Source organism: Squalius cephalus (genome assembly GCF_949319135.1).
Source record: "Squalius cephalus genome assembly, chromosome: 21".
Lineage (NCBI taxonomy): Eukaryota > Metazoa > Chordata > Actinopteri > Cypriniformes > Leuciscidae > Squalius > Squalius cephalus.
Window position 1 is genome coordinate 7,069,057 of NC_137142.1, and position 20,247 is coordinate 7,089,303.

The 20,247-nt window shown below is 39.6% G+C and overlaps 2 protein-coding genes across 2 annotated transcripts; both read left to right on the forward strand.

Moving 5' to 3' along the window:
- Positions 1–679: 679 nt before the first annotated feature.
- LOC307149481 (uncharacterized protein) lies at positions 680–6,613 on the forward strand (the record flags this gene model as incomplete). Its single annotated transcript, XM_079855824.1, has 8 exons — positions 680–858; positions 1,123–1,220; positions 1,606–1,616; positions 3,253–3,798; positions 4,049–4,148; positions 4,664–5,787; positions 6,019–6,227; positions 6,322–6,613. 7 exons carry the CDS (start codon positions 680–682, stop codon positions 6,205–6,207), a joined length of 2,247 nt encoding a protein of 748 aa, XP_079711950.1. The 3' UTR covers positions 6,208–6,227; positions 6,322–6,613.
- A 4,248-nt stretch (positions 6,614–10,861) lies between these two features.
- Positions 10,862–18,397, forward strand: LOC307149482 (uncharacterized protein; the record flags this gene model as incomplete). Its single annotated transcript, XM_079855825.1, has 8 exons — positions 10,862–10,944; positions 14,054–14,375; positions 15,004–15,147; positions 15,238–15,402; positions 15,690–15,978; positions 16,205–17,099; positions 17,286–17,893; positions 18,375–18,397. The coding sequence occupies 8 exons, from the start codon at positions 10,862–10,864 to the stop codon at positions 18,395–18,397; spliced, it is 2,529 nt and encodes an 842-aa protein (XP_079711951.1).
- Between the last annotated feature and the right edge of the window lie 1,850 nt (positions 18,398–20,247).

A 20,247-nucleotide genomic window follows, 5' to 3' on the forward strand; every position in this document is an offset into this window, starting at 1 on the left:
GGTTTATAATCATGGAGTGTAGTAAAAACAAGTTACAGACTGACAGCTGTCTCATAACCTCTGCGAAGTGAACGTGTATCGGTATCCATATATGCTCGTCTGTATGAAGTGCTTGTATCCTCACTGTCCTTATTATAAACTATAATAACCTGGACTTGGGTAACATCTCTCTTTGTACTTTAAAACATTTTTAAAATTTAGTTTAAAATATTGTTAAAAACTTAAATATAAATGATCCTGGCCATTCAAATTAATACAAAAACAATGTCGCAGAGCTTTTAGTATGACGTCACTATATAGACCGGATTTATCTCAGCACTCCCAGCTGTGACTGACTTCCAGCGCCCCTGTAGTTGGATGATTTTATTGAAATATTGAAATACAAATTATGAGTGTGTACACAGTACACAGACATACATGTGTAAAAATAGAGTGCACCCATTCGCGTGTGTATTTCCAAATTATATATTTATATTATGCATAATGATAATGTCTGTGTGATGTGTATGTATGTTTGTGTTTTGTATTTTTAGTGGAGTGTAGAAAGAAGTGGAATAACTTATAGGCGGGAGGTTAGCAGAGGGACAGTGGAAGTACAGTGCCATCATGGGCTTTTTTAACCATTTCATGGAGGCAAGAGCCAGCAGTGGGAACACGCCGGAAAAGGATTAGGGAGCCCATGGCAACTGAAGAGAAACGCAAACCAAACTGGAAGGCAAAGCAAGTCAGCCAGTCAGTCACAGCGAGCAGCCAGTCAGTCCTGAGAATCCAGGCTGACCCAGCTTTCAGCAATGCAGACCCAGCATTTAACCAGGCACACCCAGCAAGCAGCCAGGCAGACAAAATACTGAAGCAAGAGTGAGAGCGCTTGAAAAGACTCAATGGTGCTATGACGGTATTTGAGAAATGCCTCTTGACTGCATTAAAAGGATAGTTCACTTTGAAATAAAATTTTGGTATGTTTTAGCTTACCTCAAGGGCATCCAAGATGTAGGTGTCTTTTTTTCCGCAGTAGTTTCAATTTTGATATTTTCACCACTGTGCTGCAAGTATACCAAACGCATTCTCCACAGTCAGTCTTGCCCATGAAAGCCTGTTAAACACCCTGTGTCTACTGGGAAGGGTGGTACCTGGGAAGGGTCTCATCAGGTCTCTACGAAGAGGGAAGGCTTTATCTACCACAAAGACGTGCTCTGCTCCTGGCAGCAGCGTGTCCTCAGGTAAGCCAACACAGCGTAGAGAGCATTACTGAAAGGACTATTAGCCAGAGTCCCACCATCACTGCTCTTTCCATAACTGCCAACATCTATGATACGGAAGCAGAATTTAGCATCTACAATTGCCAAAAGGACAATAGAGTATGTCCCTTTGTAGTTTTAGAATAGTAACCCAGAGTTTTTGGGAGCCTGGATCACTACATGCTTCCCATCAATAAATCTTACACTGTTTGGAAAATTCCAGCCATGGTAGAACTTCTGCTGCAATTTTCCGCCAATCTTCTGTGGTGGGAACAGGCATATACTCCTCCACCAGGGAGTCCCAAATGGTCGTTGCCACTTCTGCCACAATACTAGATACAGTGCTGTGCCCAACCCGGTGCTGAAGGCAAAGCTGCGGTAAGAGTCCCCTGTTGCAAGGAACCTGTAATAATGTGAAATATACAATTGCCAAAGGAGAAATTCATATGAAAAACATGTTGAGCTATTAAAAAAAATACTGAATTCTACATATAAGAAACATCAAACAAGAGTAGAAAGAAAAAATATATATGATATAGGCTATGTATATGACAAACATGTTGAACTATAAAAACATGTACATGGCGGGTAATTCAACATATGACACAATATACATTATATCCGAATTAAATGTGATACAGTCAGTCGTATATGAAATGCCTACAGTACATATATTTATAATAATCGTATACTCAGCACGTAATCATCACGTTAAACATAACCAAAAGCAATATGACCAGGTAGCATATAGCCTACACCACATTACATAGAAGCAATGTTATGAATATCCATAAAACACTTGACTATACAACATATTAGATTTAACACCAAGCATCTCTCAAACATTGCATTTTAAAGCAGTAAACATGGGATTGCCATGAGACACACACACACGCACGCACATACACACGCACAGAGACTTTGAGGTAGAGCTTAGATTGGGCCCAAAAAATCAAGCCCGACCCTACCCGAGCCCGTGCACATTTGAATTGTTTCGTTTAAAGACATTTTAAGCTTTCTTTAGATGTATTTCTCATATCTGTGAGGCATACACTGAGTTTCGGTTAATTTATGATGAGATGCGCTCCAGTTCACGTGCAATGCAAGTGACCGCGCCAGCGCATTTGCTTCTTATTTATTAAATCCAGGTAATTGGTTGATTAAAAAAATGATATAAATTAAGAAACAATTTATACAAAACGAAATTCACTTTAAAGAAAGGTTTTCTACAAAACAAAACTTAATGAAGTGGTCAAAATCATGTCTGACCCACTCTATGTCTCCCAATACATTGCGCATCTTACTCGTGCTGTTCACTTTTCATAATCAACATAAAAAAAAATTATAATATTTTAACAAATATGAAACTAAATACGCTTATTTAATGGCTACAACACGTATAGTAGGCCTACAGACTCTCTATTTGTACAAATTGCTGCACATTAATTTAATTCTGAATTTTGCACACATAAGTTGAAAGGCATTTGTTTGTTCATAGTAAAACATTTATCAACATTTATCAAGTTCACGGATAATTGTGCGTGCATTTATTAATTATTATCTTAATGAATAATGCAACAACGACGAAGCATGTAAACTGCGTTGTTTGTTTCTTCAGAATGGAATGGATCGCAAATGGATCCTTTATATTTTTAATGTTTTAATGATAAAGAATGCAACATTAATGCAACACAAAATTAGCAACTATGATGATAATATAAAATTAAAAGTCACTCAAAATTACCTTTTAAAGTACAAAGAGAGATGTTACCCAAGTCCAGGTTAAAAGGTAAATCAGATAACATCCATAAAGATTACTCAGTACTTGTGTAGTATTTTTTTAAAATTACTAATATTTTACAAAATACCTTTTTACTTCTACTTTAAGTAATAGTAATAGCAGTACTGTTACTTGTGTACATGTTTTGCATCTCCTGGTCTTCCAGTGTTTAGTCCCCTGTACAGTTTGAAAAGAAGAAACTAATCTGAATCTGTTTCTGTTTTATTACAACAGATAAAAAGCATGGATTTGGAGGGACATAAGTGCAGTGTATGTGGCAGTAGTTTCTCTGTGAAGTCCAACCTGACTCGGCACATGCAGCTTCATGGTCCAAAGGGACATGTGTGTGAAGTGTGTGGGAAAAGCTTCTCACTGAAACAGCAGCTGAGCAGCCACCAAAAACAGCACCTGTACCCATGCATCCGTCTGTACAGGCAGGGAGAGGCCAAGCTGCAGTGTACGGATGCAGCTAAGAGTGTGGCAGTGGCCCCCAGCAAAGCAGTAGACCCCAGCTGTCTGGATTCTGAAAAGGCGGAGGCTGCTGCAAAGAAAGCTGGAGGGGAAATGTGGAAAGGCCAGCTAGTTGTCACATTCGGCAAATATGCAGGACAGTCTTTCAGGTGGCTGCTCGAAAATGATGTTGGCTGGGTCATATGGCTGCTGTCTGAATATTGCCAGAAGGGTGAGAAGAACGATCTCCTAAAGTGGCAAAAGGAGCGATTGCTGCAGTATGCCAGAGAGTTCCCGCCTGTCACCTTTCATCTTGACAAACGCTTGGAGGTAACTTTGACCCGTTAACTGAGATTAAATTATATTTACTGTTTTGTTTATAAAAAAAATGTAGTGCATGTGTAAATCGGTTAGGGACATATTAATGCACCGTCAATAGTAAAATCATCAATGTTTACTCTGCACAAAAGCTTGTGCTTTAGACATAGGAAGTGGTAACAGTGTAAGTACTTGTGTTTATGTGGTACAATACAACTCTGTATGTGTTTTTCTATAATTTCTTTATTTTCTGCATGAACAGGAGTCCAGGAAAGACAGAGGAAAGAAGGCTGAATCTACCCTTTCTAAGTTCCAGCAGGATCCTGACTATGCCAGTGATGCTGAATTGTTGGCAGCTGCTGGTAATTAACATTTAACAAGCCATAACTCTATTTTAAAATTCATATAACATTTTCTCACTGATGTATTTCAAACATCTGACTAAATACACTGCCGAAATATCACACATTTTATGGCACCGATAATGACGACAGTAGGTTTAGTATTTCACTTTAATTTTCAGCAGGGTGAGGGATATTATCAAGCTAGCTGCCCCTTTTTCAGTGTAACAGATTTAATGTCTAAATGCTTTGTTGGCATTTAGATAACACATACAAAAATCAATTTAATTTGTTTATGTGAAATGTGGGATTTTTTTTTATTATATTACAATATTTTTTTACACTATTGCCTATATTTTTTGTAGCAGCTCTATACTAAAATGTTTGTATTAAATATAATTTGTATTCTCTAAAATTGGATCTGATAACATGGAAAATAGAAACAAACTTTGTTTATTGTGATAATGCTTGTGTTTGTCATTATATTCACATCTTAAGCAATGTGCTCAATACATTTTGTCTGATTTTTTCTACAGAGACTGTCCTTGAAGAGTCTGAGGTAGCGGTCTCCACACAGCTGACCACCTGGGGAGAGCTCACACCAGCTGTGAGTCAGGACTCTTCCCACAGCCTCAGCACATCTCAGGGAAGACCTTCTTCCCCTGTTGACACCTCTGCCTCAGAAACTGGTAACATCTCGCTCGAGGGCTGGCAGAAATACTGGGAGCATCCACCTCCATCTACACAAGCCAGTGGTATAGCTCCTCCTAACATCAAGTGGCTGAAATGTGATGAGATGTATGGTCTGTTTGAGAGGCCTTCCAGGTACAAGAATGCCAAAGGAGAGATTGTGGAGAGAAGGCTTTTAAAGGAGAAGATGGAATTCCACCCTCCCCCAATTCCTACTTCTGTCAAGGGAGGACTGCCCAACATGATGGCCTTTTTCACAACCCCTGCCTTCTTCTGGCGCCCAGTTGGTGTGATGCAAGCCAAGATCCGCTGCCCTAGCTCCAACTGCCCTGCACCACCAGGTGAATACCTTGAAAAGAAAGGCTTTGGTAGTTATGCCAGGCAAGTGTGTGGGATGAAGTACAATTACACCCTGTTGACGGAGAAGCTGAAGTGTTCACATTGTGAAAAGATGAGGCGGGCAGTGAGTAAGACACATAGTGACGCAGACAGTGAAGATGAAGACAGTCATCATGTTCAGCAGTACATTTGGCTGGCACACAGTCCCAAGATTCTGATGAACTTGGCCCCGGCCATCAGAAGCATGTTTCCTGCCATACTGTGTGGGAAGCGTGCTATTGACAAAGGCGTGGTTACTCTTCTGAATGACAGGGTCAACAGTGTGTCCATGAACAAAGTCCAGAGAGTGCTGCAGCAGGGACATGATGAGTGGTATGTGGAGCGCCGTGACCTGTACCAGACTCTTCTGTATGAAGCCCACACAGCTGGATCTGCATCATCTCAGAAGAGCATCCTGTCCTTTGTCAAAGCTGCTGGTACTTACACCCCTCCTCTGCCCCGGACTCCCCTTCCTTGTGCCCGTGTGCTGAGGCGTGCACACATGATCATGGAGATGGAGAAGATGCCTGTGTACAGAGCCTCAGTCCTCAGTGTGACTGGAGAAATCCTCTGCATTGATGGTACAAGAAAGGTATGTGTATTGTATCAATTCATGAAGTTAAGCAGACTTAATATTTATTTAGTCCCTTTAAAGTGACTTGAGCCAGCTTATTGTTTTGAATAAGGGACTTTGGCCTCACTGTTCAGCGTTCAAATGTGATGGATACAAAATGTACATGCATTGTAATTCATATAAATTATATTGGACAGACAGGTTATTGTTAGAAATTATCAAATTAATGTTCTGCTTTGTGTTTTCCAGGTCCTTAAGAAGATATATGGTGATGGTCAGGGCACCATGCAGTATGTCACCAGTGTGCTGAACGAGTGGGGCCAGTTCTTGACCACAGTGGTGGTGGCAGCTGAGTCTGAGGGGTGTTACAGACGTATGGCCAAAGGTCTGATGGGCCGCTTTGAACGAGCTAGGGCTCCTGCACCAACTGTCATATAAGCAGATAACAACTGTTGTCGGTAGGTAATAACACATCCATATACCCTGACAAAATTTGTCATTCATTTAATGTTAAAAAAACAAAGAACACATGCTGAATTTATATTGTTTCAGTGACAGTGGTTCGTCCTTCCTGGAGAACCTGTTCGGGGACTGGGTGCAGAAGGGCACTGTGGTCAGACTGGACATTCGACACTGGCTGCACCGCTGGGATGCTGTTGTCATCAAACAGAGCCATGCCAAGTATGGGGTGTTCATGAGTGCCCTTGCAGGTGCAGTGCTGGCCTACTACAAGGACGATATGATGCTCCTAATCCAGGCAGTCAGGAAGGGCAACCAGGAGTTGTACGCCAGTCTTTCAGACGAGGACATGATAGCCTTCCTCAAACCTCACCAGATCAGGTCCTATGTCAGACGGATCACCCGTGGGGTTGAGGTTAAGTGTAATATTAATCCATGTATAATCTTTATGTATAAGAAGCTCAAAACATACTTCACTAAAATTAACTAAGTTGTCACACTACTATATTTCATTTTGGAAATACTTCCAATTATTGAAATAATTTCACATTTTAAGCGATATAACTATTGTTAATGAAAAATTCATCATTCTTGTGTTTATTCATTTAAACTTGTTGATTTCATTTAACTATGTGTAGTAGCATCTGACCATGTGCTTCTGTGAGGGTTTTCTAACAGATGAAGGCCTTTTGGCTTCTCAGGGACAAAGAACAGTGTGACCTGCACAGGGGGGTAGAAAACCAGTCCAGGCCAGTTGAAGATAGGGGGTATCTTTTGGAAAGTTACAGAAAACTAAGTAGGTGTGGTCAAGATGTTAGAAACCTGTATAAAATGTCTTAGTTTTATTATGTTTGTGGGATTGTCTGTTTTTCATGGCTGGGTGGCTGCGGTCTGTGAAAAGAATCCTCAGAGAATAAAGCCTTTTCTTCTTTATTACAATTTTGCCTTTTGAGTGTTGTCTTACACCTGTTGATGCTGTTTTTCCCAGTGAGATTAAAAATTGCTATTACAGCTGGTGTCAGAAGTTTGGGATCCTGTGCGGACGCTTCTTCTCCTGGCCCTGAGAACGGATTTGACGGGAAAGTGCACAACCTCGGCAGCAACAGGCGGCCGTCTCATACCTCGACGGTTTGAGATAGAAACTCAACAGATTACGGGAGAGAGAGCAATACCGCATTCAGGGCCAGTGGAGGAAGCTTCCACCAGGACCATAAAGAATCCGCGGCAATTGCGGGAAAAAACAGAGAAAAAGCATCTGGGTAAGACACGGCAAATTGTTTTATTGAAGTTTAAGTGTGATTTGATAATTGTGAGTGAACATGAACTATTCTGGCTGAGTGTCTGCCTTTGGTACGAGCGAGAGGTGATTCAGGGGAATCACAATTTTTTGGGGGTAAGGGAAAGAATTGATCTGAGGAATTCGGATCAGTTTCTACCTCACTTAGCTCGTTGGTGGACGGAAAGCCCACAGGTGATTCAGGGGAATCACAGTTATTGATTAATTAGTTTTACTCAAAAGCGCTAGTAACCCGAGAATTAATCGATTTAGGTGGACGGAAGAGCCACATCAAATCGATTTAGGTGGACGGAAGAGCCACGTCAAATCAGAATTAATCGAGCGCTGGAAAGTGCTTATAGAAAGTTTTTGAGTGAAACGTAATTACAAACCACCCGACCGATCTTGGGGTAAGGGAAAGATCGGGTCTGTCGAAGACGTTTGACAGACACTAAGACACGTGTCGAATAGTAAAATCCAGGAGGGGGGGACTCAGCCAAAATGGGATCATCAAACAGTAAAACAGATAATTTTTATACACCAATTTTCTGTCAGATGAGAAATAATTATGGTGGTAAATGTATGACTGAAAAAGATAGGGAAAGATAAAATGTTTTTCCTGATGGAAATTATAAACAGAGAATTGTTGGATTGCAGATAAAAGAGAACAGATGCAGAAGGAACTAGCATGTAGGGGAAGATAGAGTTCATGGAACAATTTATGAACGCCTGTTAAGTGAAATTAAGTTAAAAATGGTATGAAAAGTGAGTTTTTAGATAAAAATAAGGCATTGAGTATGATTAACAGGGATTAACATGATATAAAGATGAACAAAAGTTTTATTAAGCAGAATGGGAAACAATTTTATTTTACTGGTAAAATAATGATGTCTAGAGAATTTTCATAACAAGAGTTGAAGGAGCAAGCAGCTATAATGGCTGCCTGTGCGATTTAGGGATTGAGAGATGAGTAATATGATATTTTGTTTTTTTTTGTGAAACAGCAGAGATAAGTGTGACTGAGAAAATATTGATAATATTAAGTTGAATCTGCAGCCTAACCATTTGATAGAGGAATACTGTTTCAACACAGTTTTAATGAAATTGATGGCATATAGTACAAATGTTTATACTTTATGAAGAGTCCTGAAACAAACAGTAGGACAGAAGAGAGCAAACGTTGTAAGCAGCTGTGCTCTGAAGCTTTGACTTCAAAGAAATGTGAAGTTTAGAAAGAAAATGTTTAGTGAAAACCCCTGAGAATATGTTGAATGATTTTCGTTGCAACTTATGAAACTTTATGTTTTATGCCAATAATAATGATGAAGATTATGATTTGGCTATTGTGATTGAATCCACACTGGTGGACTGTAAAAGAATACGGAGAACTGCTTATCAGTGGCTCTGTTTACATTCCTGATTGGGACACACTGCTTCAAGGGTGTGCAGTAAGTTGGAGCTGTTTGCAAGCTCAATGATCAAACTATAGGTAAAGTGAGTGTTTTAATTGTGGTCAGTGGGCCATTTAGCCCGTAATTGTAAATGGACACTCAGAAAAGAAAGTGATAACGTGAAAGTGACGTGTATTAATGTGGGTTTTTGAAAGTAGAACAGTATTTAAATGACGATATTAAAGTTTTCGTCTGAGAAAGAACTAAGAATGTGAACGCAGTGCTAAAGAAAGTGAAAAGAATGTGCAAGGGAGAAAAGAAAGTTAAAGGAAAGTTAATAGATGGAAGTCGTAAGAAGGTTGAAAGATTTAAGTCTTAAGGGAATCGTTTTGAAGGAAAGAGCTAGTGAATTGATGAATACAGGTTGATGTAAAATTACAGATAATAATGACTCCAACAAATGAGTTGCAGAATATTTTAAAAGTACCGGTACCTAAAAGGATGATTGTGTTTTTAATGGAACACTTTAAAAGGGTTTAGATGATATAGAGAGACTAATCTGACAGATTATTTACAACGATAAATGCAAAAAAATTATCAAAAGCGGAGGTTGCTAGCAGCCTCAAAAGTTAGTGTGAATCCTAATTGGAGATTGATAAACTCCTAGGGGAAAATAAATAAATAAATAAATAAAGTAATTGAGAACTTGACAACTAAAATTGAGATGAAATGTGATCAAATAAGTAGAAGCAGTATTACTAGATTAATTGTTAGTGTTTTGAACGTGGAGGAATAGTATTGACCATGAAAGAACTAGGAGCTGATGTTTTGCTTTCAAAAGATAAGCTTATGATTGGCTGAAATGGTTTGCTTATCTGAATCTGGTGTGTGCTGTGGCTGAGACGTCCAGTGCGACAGAGACACGATCTGAGAGGAAATTTGTAATGTAATGTCTAAATTCCCTGATGTGGGCAAAAGACAAATGTAAAATATGGTTGTTTGAAAATACATGTAAATTCTGGCAAAGATGCCTTAAGCTGGGCTAAAGTTAAAAGATGGTAGATAAAGTTTGATTTTAGAAGAGAAATGCAGTGTACCAGTCCTGAATGCCTCAGAGTCTCTCTCTCATTCAATGTCAGCTGGAAGCTGTTGTCTGAGCCTGTGCAAGGCACATTGTTTTAGTTGAAAACCATAGACATGGATGTTAAAAGAAATCATGATACAAGGCAGTTCAGATTTCATACATTTAAAGGGAAATTTGTAAATGTTTTAAAAGTAAAACTGAATGACTTTAAAGAAGTCTTAAACGATAGAAGTGACATTTTTGACTAGTTTAGGACCAGTAACTTCTTTGTCTGATTTTAGCCTCCACCATGAAACAGGGCCGATGGCTCCGGCTACAGATGTAACAGTACACTGAATGGACGTTGTGATAACTAAATTCACTGAGTGTAAGCTCAGTATTGCGATTTTGCTGATTTGAAGATGTTTAAAATATTTAAGTGATTAAATACTGTTGTTATTAACCTGTCTCCCTGTGTTAACACTATTAGGCAGTCCGAATGGCTCTGGTGACTCTTGAATGTGCCTTTCCTAAGCTCCAGAACAGATTATGTTGAAGAAAATGGTAAAAGATTCTGTTATGGGGAAGAGCGGTTACCAGTGTGCACGAAGTGATATCACTCAAAGACGGGTAAGATTCTCTAGGGCCAGAGGTCAACCTAAGACAGAGGGTCACGCCGACACTGGGTATCTGCAGAATGGCGGTGTTTTATGTGAGTTGGGTATGAGAGTGGCGCTGATTGACTGAGTGGCCACCAGCATCAGCAGATCATTGAGAGGCCAGATGGGCTGTGAGGAGTTACGGCATGTCTGACCCAGCAAATGTGAGTTCCTCTATATACCACTTGCAAGAAACCGCATTCATTGTATGGCTTGTTTTTCATTATGACAAGTGTTTGCAACCATGCCAGGGGACAACACCCTGATGAAGATTATAGATAAAGAGCTGATGGGAATGGGCTTTCAAGAGCCAGCTGAGACCGTGAGGTGATTGTCATTATTTGTTGTGGAGACAGTAACAAAACTTAATTTTTATCAGGAACATGATGTTGGTTGCCTTATGGGCAAGGGAAAATATTATAGAAGTTGATATTGAAATAATATGTCTTTAAGATATGTAAGATATGTTTTGTAAGTTTTAAATCCTGAAGGTCATTAGACGTGGTGGTGGCTAAAGGTGAAGACAGCTTTTGTAGATTCAAGAAAAGTCTGGATAAAGGTTAATGGTCAAAGGTTATTGAAATGAAATTATTATTAGATTTTGTCTAAATTACAGTCTTAGGAGGCTGTTGAAAAGATTATTTGTGTATAGTGAGAGAGACTGCTGAGTGGAGGAAGGGCCGGTACTCTGTCTGTCTTTCTGTTATGGGCCTGCTAAAGCAAGCTGAAGCAAAATAATGATAACGAACCAAAACAACCCAGCTGACTTTTCTAAGAGAAAAAGAATAATGAACAGACAGGCTTTTGAAACTGGTTAAGAGACTATGTAAAATTAGATAAAAGCTACAGGAAAATGAGAAGTTTAAAATCTTGTTTAATTTTTAAATATGTTTAGAGTAAACACCAGAAGATATGAATATGAGTTCATAGACAGGTGTCAGTGTGTGTGTGTGTCTGATGGTGACAGCATTGTATGTTTTGTGAGAGTTAATTCATGTTTGGTATGTGTTAGGTTAGGGGAGCTATTCTGTCCCCATAGTGTGTTGTGTCATTAACCTCTGGAAAGAGAGTTTTATCATTACAGATGGGTTAAGGCAAATGACAAATTTGAAAGAAATTTGATCATCAAGCTCTGTAGATTATTGTGAACAAAGAGAGGAGAATGTTGTTTGACTGATACTGACCAAGTCTGTACACCACAACCTGACCTGATAGAAACAATTGATGACTTTGACATTGGAAAATGTTTGTAGATGACTGACTTAAGAGACTAGATAAAAGGCCTGAAAAACAGAGACTCAGGGCCAGTTCCCTTCAAATTATTAGATAAGAAGATGAGATTGTGGCTTGGAGTGAAGAATGTAATGTTTTGTTTCAGAGGCAGAGAAAGATGTCTGGGGGAAATTTGGCTGAAGGACGGCGTTTGGGTTTAGTGTTGAAAACTTTGTTCACCCAAACACCATTATGTTAAATTGATGCAAGAAGTTTAAGTGCATCATGCATCAAAAGGGGGATGGTAACAATTGACATACCAAGGGGTTCAAATTTAATGAATGCAATTGCACGGGTAAGTGTGCTAATACCAGGGACTGTTTCAACAAGGACCCTGAGTGCTCAGATTCGTCAGCAAAGGACGCGGGAGCACAGCAGACAAAAGAAACTATGTGTACTTTACTATCTGACAATAACCTCGACGTTGGTTTTCTTTGGAGAGGATGCAGACTTTTGATACAGGGCAGACTGTGCCCAGTAAACTGGGTTATTATTGTGGCAGAGAGGTGCCACACCTTGCGCAGCGCATAACTTAAAACTTTCCTTTTGCAGGATGTCAGGATGGATTGTGTCGAACAGAACTGATTCTGTTCCAAATGTATAAATATTGTTTTGTTGACATGGGCAAAGTGGGTTGAGTGTTTTTTCCTTTCAGGGTTTTCAGTGCCATTCAGTGAGCAAAATTATCTGGTGACAATATGTTTCAGGCTGTTGATTCAACAGGTCACACCAAAAGGGACGACCGGCCAGACAAGCGGTCAATAACAAAATAGCTAGGGTCTGCATTCACAGGTGACAGCAGGCAGGAAATGGTTAATTCCAGTAGAGGTGCGGTCGGGATAAGGAAAAATCTTGTAATGATCAGAAAATGGTTGGAGAGGGTGACATCTGGGTCCACGCCTCTGACCTTAGACTACACCAACCAACCTCAGCAACCCCACGCGCCGACGCGAAGGACAGTGAGGGGTCAAGGACGTGCTAGTAACGTACCCTCCCTTGCCAACGATGGAAAGCCCATTGCAACGGTTCGTAAAGAGTCACCCTGGTGAAGACGGAATGTCCATGGGGCGAACGAGATGGTCAACACACCTGGAGGAGGATGTGGACCAACTAATGGTTTAAGTTTAGCAGAATAATTTGTTTTGTGATGATGTTGATGATTTTATCTGATTAAATCAAACTAGGGCTTAGTATTGATATAGATCTAATGATTTGATTGGTGTAAATGTTTTCAGGAAAAGTATAAAATCTATTCAATGATGTGAAGTACGGTCATAAACAAAAAAAGATAGTCGGTCTGCAATGGAAAAGTAAGAGTTAATTTTCAACAACCAAAGTGGATTAATGGAAAGGGCTGAATGTAGGCTATAGGAGTTATGATTGTATGTGTTATTTTGACAATTTTGTTATCCATGGGTGAATACGAGTACTGGAATGTCTGTTCAGTTTATCCCAAGGATGGACAAAATTAGGCAGACGGTGGAAGTAGCGAGAGCTACAGTAACGTGGTAAATTGGGGGGTGTTTTTTTTTTTTCATTTTTCGGATTTTCTTACTTTCTAAATTCTTTCTTTCTGAGGACGATGATAATGTATAAAGAGGGTTAAAAACAGTAGCCATCCGTGTTACGAGGTGGCATACAAGGACAGGGTTTGAATTGAGGGATATTTTTGTATCTACTTTTTCCTTTTTCTTTGTTTTCCTACTAAATATAACTACACTATTTCTTGTTTATATTGAGGTGACCGAGGGTCCGAACTATAGTTTTTGGGGGTGCAATAACAGTGCTTGTTCACCTAGCCCGGCCTTATATAAACCTTTACTTGCTTGCTACAAAATTAAGGGCCTATCCTTACAAAAACAGCCTAAGCTTATTTCATTTTTAATCCTTTCTTTTCCTACAAGTTTAAAGAAGAGTGATCAGGTATACAAAAATCAAATATGAAGGAGTATAACTGTGATGTAAAGAAAAGCTTGAAGTGATTGTATTCTTGGGGATTCAATAGTAAAATGGGTTTGATTAATTTTAGAAAATAGAAATGAATTTTTATTATTTTGTTGGTTATCAGAGAATGATAAACAGGGGGGAAATGTTAATGAAATGTTAATGAAAAATTCATCATTCTTGTGTTTATTGAATTTATATTGAATTTATATTGTTTCAGTGACAGTGGTTCGTCCTTCCTGGAGAACCTGTTCGGGGACTGGGTGCAGAAGGGCACTGTGGTCAGACTGGACATTCGACACTGGCTGCACCGCTGGGATGCTGTTGTCATCAAACAGAGCCATGCCAAGTATGGGGTGTTCATGAGTGCCCTTGCAGGTGCAGTGCTGGCCTACTACAAGGACGATATGATGCTCCTAATCCAGGCAGTCAGGAAGGGCAACCAGGAGTTGTACGCCAGTCTTTCAGACGAGGACATGATAGCCTTCCTCAAACCTCACCAGATCAGGTCCTATGTCAGACGGATCACCCGTGGGGTTGAGGTTAAGTGTAATATTAATCCATGTATAATCTTTATGTATAAGAAGCTCAAAACATACTTCACTAAAATTAACTAAGTTGTCACACTACTATATTTCATTTTGGAAATACTTCCAATTATTGAAATAATTTCACATTTTAAGCGATATAACTATTGTTAATGAAAAATTCATCATTCTTGTGTTTATTCATTTAAACTTGTTGATTTCATTTAACTATGTGTAGTAGCATCTGACCATGTGCTTCTGTGAGGGTTTTCTAACAGATGAAGGCCTTTTGGCTTCTCAGGGACAAAGAACAGTGTGACCTGCACAGGGGGGTAGAAAACCAGTCCAGGCCAGTTGAAGATAGGGGGTATCTTTTGGAAAGTTACAGAAAACTAAGTAGGTGTGGTCAAGATGTTAGAAACCTGTATAAAATGTCTTAGTTTTATTATGTTTGTGGGATTGTCTGTTTTTCATGGCTGGGTGGCTGCGGTCTGTGAAAAGAATCCTCAGAGAATAAAGCCTTTTCTTCTTTATTACAATTTTGCCTTTTGAGTGTTGTCTTACACCTGTTGATGCTGTTTTTCCCAGTGAGATTAAAAATTGCTATTACACTATATAAAATAAATGTGAATGATTGTTACAGGAGACAGCTTCAGCAATTGAGTCCATCATTACGGAGTTCAAGGGACCTGCAGGCCTTGACATTGATGGAATCCACCTGTTCAAATCAGCACAGGCAGTGGATTCTCACTGGGCAACTGCAAGCAAGCATCTTAGTTGTATGCAGGTGGGTAAACATTTTTTAACTAATCATTGTAAAATCATACAAACTCAAACTCACAGAAACCATAATAAATAAGCAACGTATGTTTTATAGGACCCCCCTGGCATACAGCTGTATGTGTCAGTGAAGGTGGTGGTGCTGAATGGTGTCCGCCTGAACAAGTACAGGTGTCGGCGAGGCAGTAATTCCTTGGAGGGCTTGCACTCACACCTGTACAATGCCATTCCCTCACAGAGATGTGGAGTTATGCCATTCCAAGTAAGTATAAACAGCTTTAATATTTAAAATAAATATTGATTACACATCATTGTTCATAAGCATATTTTACCTGTATCCTACCTGCTTTTGTGCTACCCTCTCTTCCTGTGCGTGTGTGAGCTCTATGCTGTTCACATAGCATCAACCGGGTGTATGAGATGCGCACACACAAAATAGCCTATTGCGGACAAAAGACAAATTGTATGTCATGCTGCTGGGCGATGCCCACTTTGTAATCAAAATTAGTTTCTGATGTACAATAATGCATGAATGGTCATGTCTTTCAGGTGTATCTGATTGCATTTGCTGTGCAGTGGAACAGCCGTATGGAATCACTCCGGGTTGCTGGTGGCCATGGCAGGCAGACGTGGTGTATGGACCCGCGGCAGATTCAGCGCCTGAATCAGCAGGCTGATGTGCTCTTCGGTAAAGAGCATGTCCTCGAGCCCAACTTTGCCACTCCAATGCCCTACCCTGCTGTATACAAGGACCCAGACGAGGAGGAGCTCCTTGGAGTAGAGTATGCCATGTGCCAGTCAACCAGCTTCACTGCAAGGGATTACTATGCCCAGCAAGGTACACAATCTTGCATTATAACAATATACATACATACTGAGCAGTCAAATACCTATAAATATCATGCATATTCTATCCATGACAAGTATGTATGATATAGTTCATTTTTATTTTTCATAATATGAAACAAATGAACTGCAGCATTGCCATGTTGTATTAATTAGTCTACTGTTAGTTGTTGTAACTGCCTAGACACACTGGTGATTAGTACATTACATATTTGCAGTTGAGGAAGAGCAGTCCCGTGAAGAAGAGGAGACGGCTGAACAAAGCGAGGACAAGCTGGCAGATGAGGGTGTAGACATGGGTGCAGAGTCAGAGGAGGATCCTATGGACACTGTCAGTGACAAACATGTCATCCTCACTCAATCAGAACAGGTGGAGGAGGAGGACAGTCCTGCTCTGCAGGATGTGCTGATGACCCAGAGCCATCTGCATCTTCCTGGGCTGGAGGAAGTGGAAGCCTTGGCCCTGCTCATTTTAGAACTGGCAGACAACAGTGACCGTCACCTAGTGCCAGCTGACCTAAGGCTGAAGATTGGCAATGCAGTTGGTGCTCTGCATGAGCATGACAGGTCTGCAGCCAACTTTGTAAAAAGGTATGAGTCAAGGTGGGGTTACACCCTGTTTGGCAGATGCTTGGGAGCTGACACACCTGAGACCAGAGCAGCACAGAAGACAAAGTTTTCCTGGATGAGGTACCCTCAGGCAGCCCAGGTGACTGAGGATAGTCGTCTGTTGTACCTCATTATTAAGATGCTGAAAAACCGGCCACCAGCCAGTCGTCTCACCTCCCCCACTAAAATCACCAATGCAATCAAGGGCCAGTATAAAAGGATTGTAGACCGAGTCAGAGACGATCCCATCCTCAAAGGTCTCTCCATTCCTCTGCCCAATCTGAATGCCAAGTCCATCTCTACATTCATGGCACGGGAAGAGAAGAAGGCTAACTACAGGGCAACAGTAATGCCAAAGGTGAAACCCCACCAAAGAGTGCTGTCAGAAGAACCAATGCCAGCAGCTCCTACTCTGCCAGAATCCCTTCCAGCTCCAGATCGACCTCAGGTTCAGTACCAGAGCCTACGTCATGCAGCTGGGAAAAGGCATGGTCAGAAGCGGAAGTAAGTTGTTCAGTTCTTCATGTCACAAGTATGTGACTTTACTACTTTATTAAAATATGTGAACATATCTGAATTTATCAGCTGAATGGTTTAAACTTAAACACAACAAACCATGTGAATTGATAGTCATACACATTATTTCTCATGAATTATACTCATCATCGTATGTATGATTTATTTTTGCAGGGTTGATGTGGAAATGCTTGGGAACCGGCCCATTCAACCTAAACCCCCTGTGGCCATGTACATCCCACCCAGAGCGTCAGCAGCACCTGTCCTGGTAGTGGTTCCTGCACAGCCACAGGGACCATCCATGATGCTCTGTGGGGCATCCAGCAGTCAAGGGTTCATACCTTTCACACCACCTCCTGCGCTGACATCCAGACCAATCAAGCCTCATAAATCCATGAAGCCTTGTGGGGCCTGCCAAGTACCCCAGTGTGGTGGGCAGCGCAAGAGGTACACGCCCTCCAAAGACAAGGCTGCTGAAAGTAGCCAAAAAATATTTACCTATTGCCCAGCAACTAGGAAGTCCACCACTTCAGGTTTTGAAGGTGTTGTGTTCAACAGTTTTGAACACTTCAAAAGTGTAGTAGATGAGGAACTAAAAAAGAAAAAAAAAATAACAACTAGAGAGCCAACTCCATCTGCAACTACATCCCCCAAATCACATTCCCCAAGTCATTATTGCTACAATATCTGCCTCTTATACCAATTCACCGATTCATTATACACCATATATAAAACACATACCTATTTTCTCATAGAAAAAAAAAGATGTGTTTTTAGTGAATGTAAATATCTGCTTAACATTGCATACTATTGCACTGCATTACCTCATCTCCTTGTATATAGTACGTATATTGTATATTGCTTAATGTGTACATGTATAAATCTTGTAATAAGAATCCTGTAAATAATAACTTATTAGTTCCTATTTTGCTAAATTTTCTGCTAAATTACTTAATAATTAATGTTAATTCTATTCTGTTTACATTGTTACCTGTGTTATTGTTATTGTTGTTGTGTTGTTTATTTATTTCTGATATGTAGATATATATTGTTGAACAAATAAAATAAAAGAATGTTTCCAAATACATGATTCCTTTCACTGCTGTTTCCCCATTTGTCCACTTGATAGAGGTAAAGACTGTCACATGAAACTGTATTGAGTATAAGAGAGGCTGAATTACTTACCAGTAAGGTAAAGATAAAGTCTTTTTCTAAAATTCCATTAAGGCCCTTTTATGTGTACATTTTACATGCTCCCTACAGGGCGAATGGGGCCAATAGAGTGAATAATATCTCAGATATGAGCAAATTACACTTTGTTCAAGTAGCCTACCCTAATATAGTTTCTTAGATTTTTTTTCAGTGATCTTGCAAACATTGTAACTAAAAGTCTCAAGTTTATTTGTAAAGTGCATCCATTCATACTTCAAACAGATATGAGCAAACACATTTGTTACATTACTTGTTTTTTATTGTTTTAATTAAAGCATTATGTTTGTTACATTACGTGACAGACATCTTATTATACTTAATAAAACATTCAAGTCAGAGATTCTAGTCTTCATGGTCTTATTCACAAAAACATAAAAAAGAACAGTAAACCATTTCAGAGGTAAACGAGACAATGGTCTCTCTTTCCATTTGGCCCCTCCCCTCTCCTCTCTCCTGCTAATCTGTTTTTTTTTTTTTTTTTTTTCACGGTGATCAGGACCCAGGATAGGGACTTGGAGGGGTCATGGGCCATTCCCAGGCGGTCTCCCATCCAAGTACTAACCAGGCCCGACCCTCCTTAGCTTCCAAGATCAGACGAGATCGGGCGTTCTCAAAGTGGTATGGCCGTAAGCGAAATCTGCTGCCAAAAACGGGCTATTTAAAAGGTTAGAACATTAGTGAAGTAAACTAAAAAGCTTACAGCACCTGGTATTCCCAGGCGGTCTCCCATCCAAGTACTAACCAGGCCCGACACTCCTTAGCTTCCGAGATCAGACGAGATTTTATTTATTTATTTATTTTTAAATATTTGTTACAAAACATTCCACTTCATTACAACATTTCAGGGAAATCAACATTAAAATTCCTTAAAATATTTTGTACATTGTCAGAGAACATTTTATAAAAAAACATCCATTTTCCTTTCCATTTTAAAATAAACATATAACATTTGCAAATATTCTTTCAATCTTCTTTTTAAATACATCCATATGTCTATTTTACAGTCTTTACTTCTCACTATGTTTCTTCTTTTCCATATCACATACTTCCCCATAGGTCTTCTCGCAACTTGGTGGTGCAAAGTTTGCTCTAATGTGTAATTATGATATTTATAAACTCCCTGTCAAGCTATCTAACTTTCATCAACAAGTTCTTTTGGCATGGACTCTCATCTACAAGCATAACTTTTCTCCTCATCGGTGTTACATATGGAACAATAGGAGTATTTTATTTAAAAATAAATCTTTGTTTTATAATCATTGGTTTAGTAATGGCATATTTCATGTTAGACAGCTTTTTAATAACGAAGGTCTGCTTTTTAGGTATGCAGAATTTCTTTCAGAATATAATATACCGGTAACTCCCAAAGAGTTTGCCACAGTTATGGATGCTATCCCATCTGGCATACTCATGCTTTTCAAAAATGACTCTCTTTCGTTGGATTCATTATCTTCTCTTGAACCTGTCAACACTCCTATTGGGGAGATATGTTTCACTGAAAAAAAAGGAAGAAATTATAAAGTAAGAGTTCTATTCCTTGAGAACATTATTTCTGCCCCTCCAGCTATCTCATATTGGAATGAGAATGGTCTTTTTGATAATTTAAATTGGAAAAATATATGGTCACGGGTGAATCTGACTGCAGTAGATGTGAAAGAAATGTATAAAAATGATGTTATTTAAGCCAGCGCAAATACCTTTGTTTACATCCTGTTTTTCGGTTGAAGTCCAAAGTAGTCGATTGCAGAGTTCACACGCATAGGTTTAATACCTATGATCACGCGCGTGAACTCGGCAATCGACTACTTTGGACTTCAACCGAAAAACAGGATGTAAACAGGTATTTGCGCTGGCTTAAATAACATCATTTTTATACATTTCTTTCACATCTACTGCAGTCAGATTCACCCGTGTTCACTCAGAA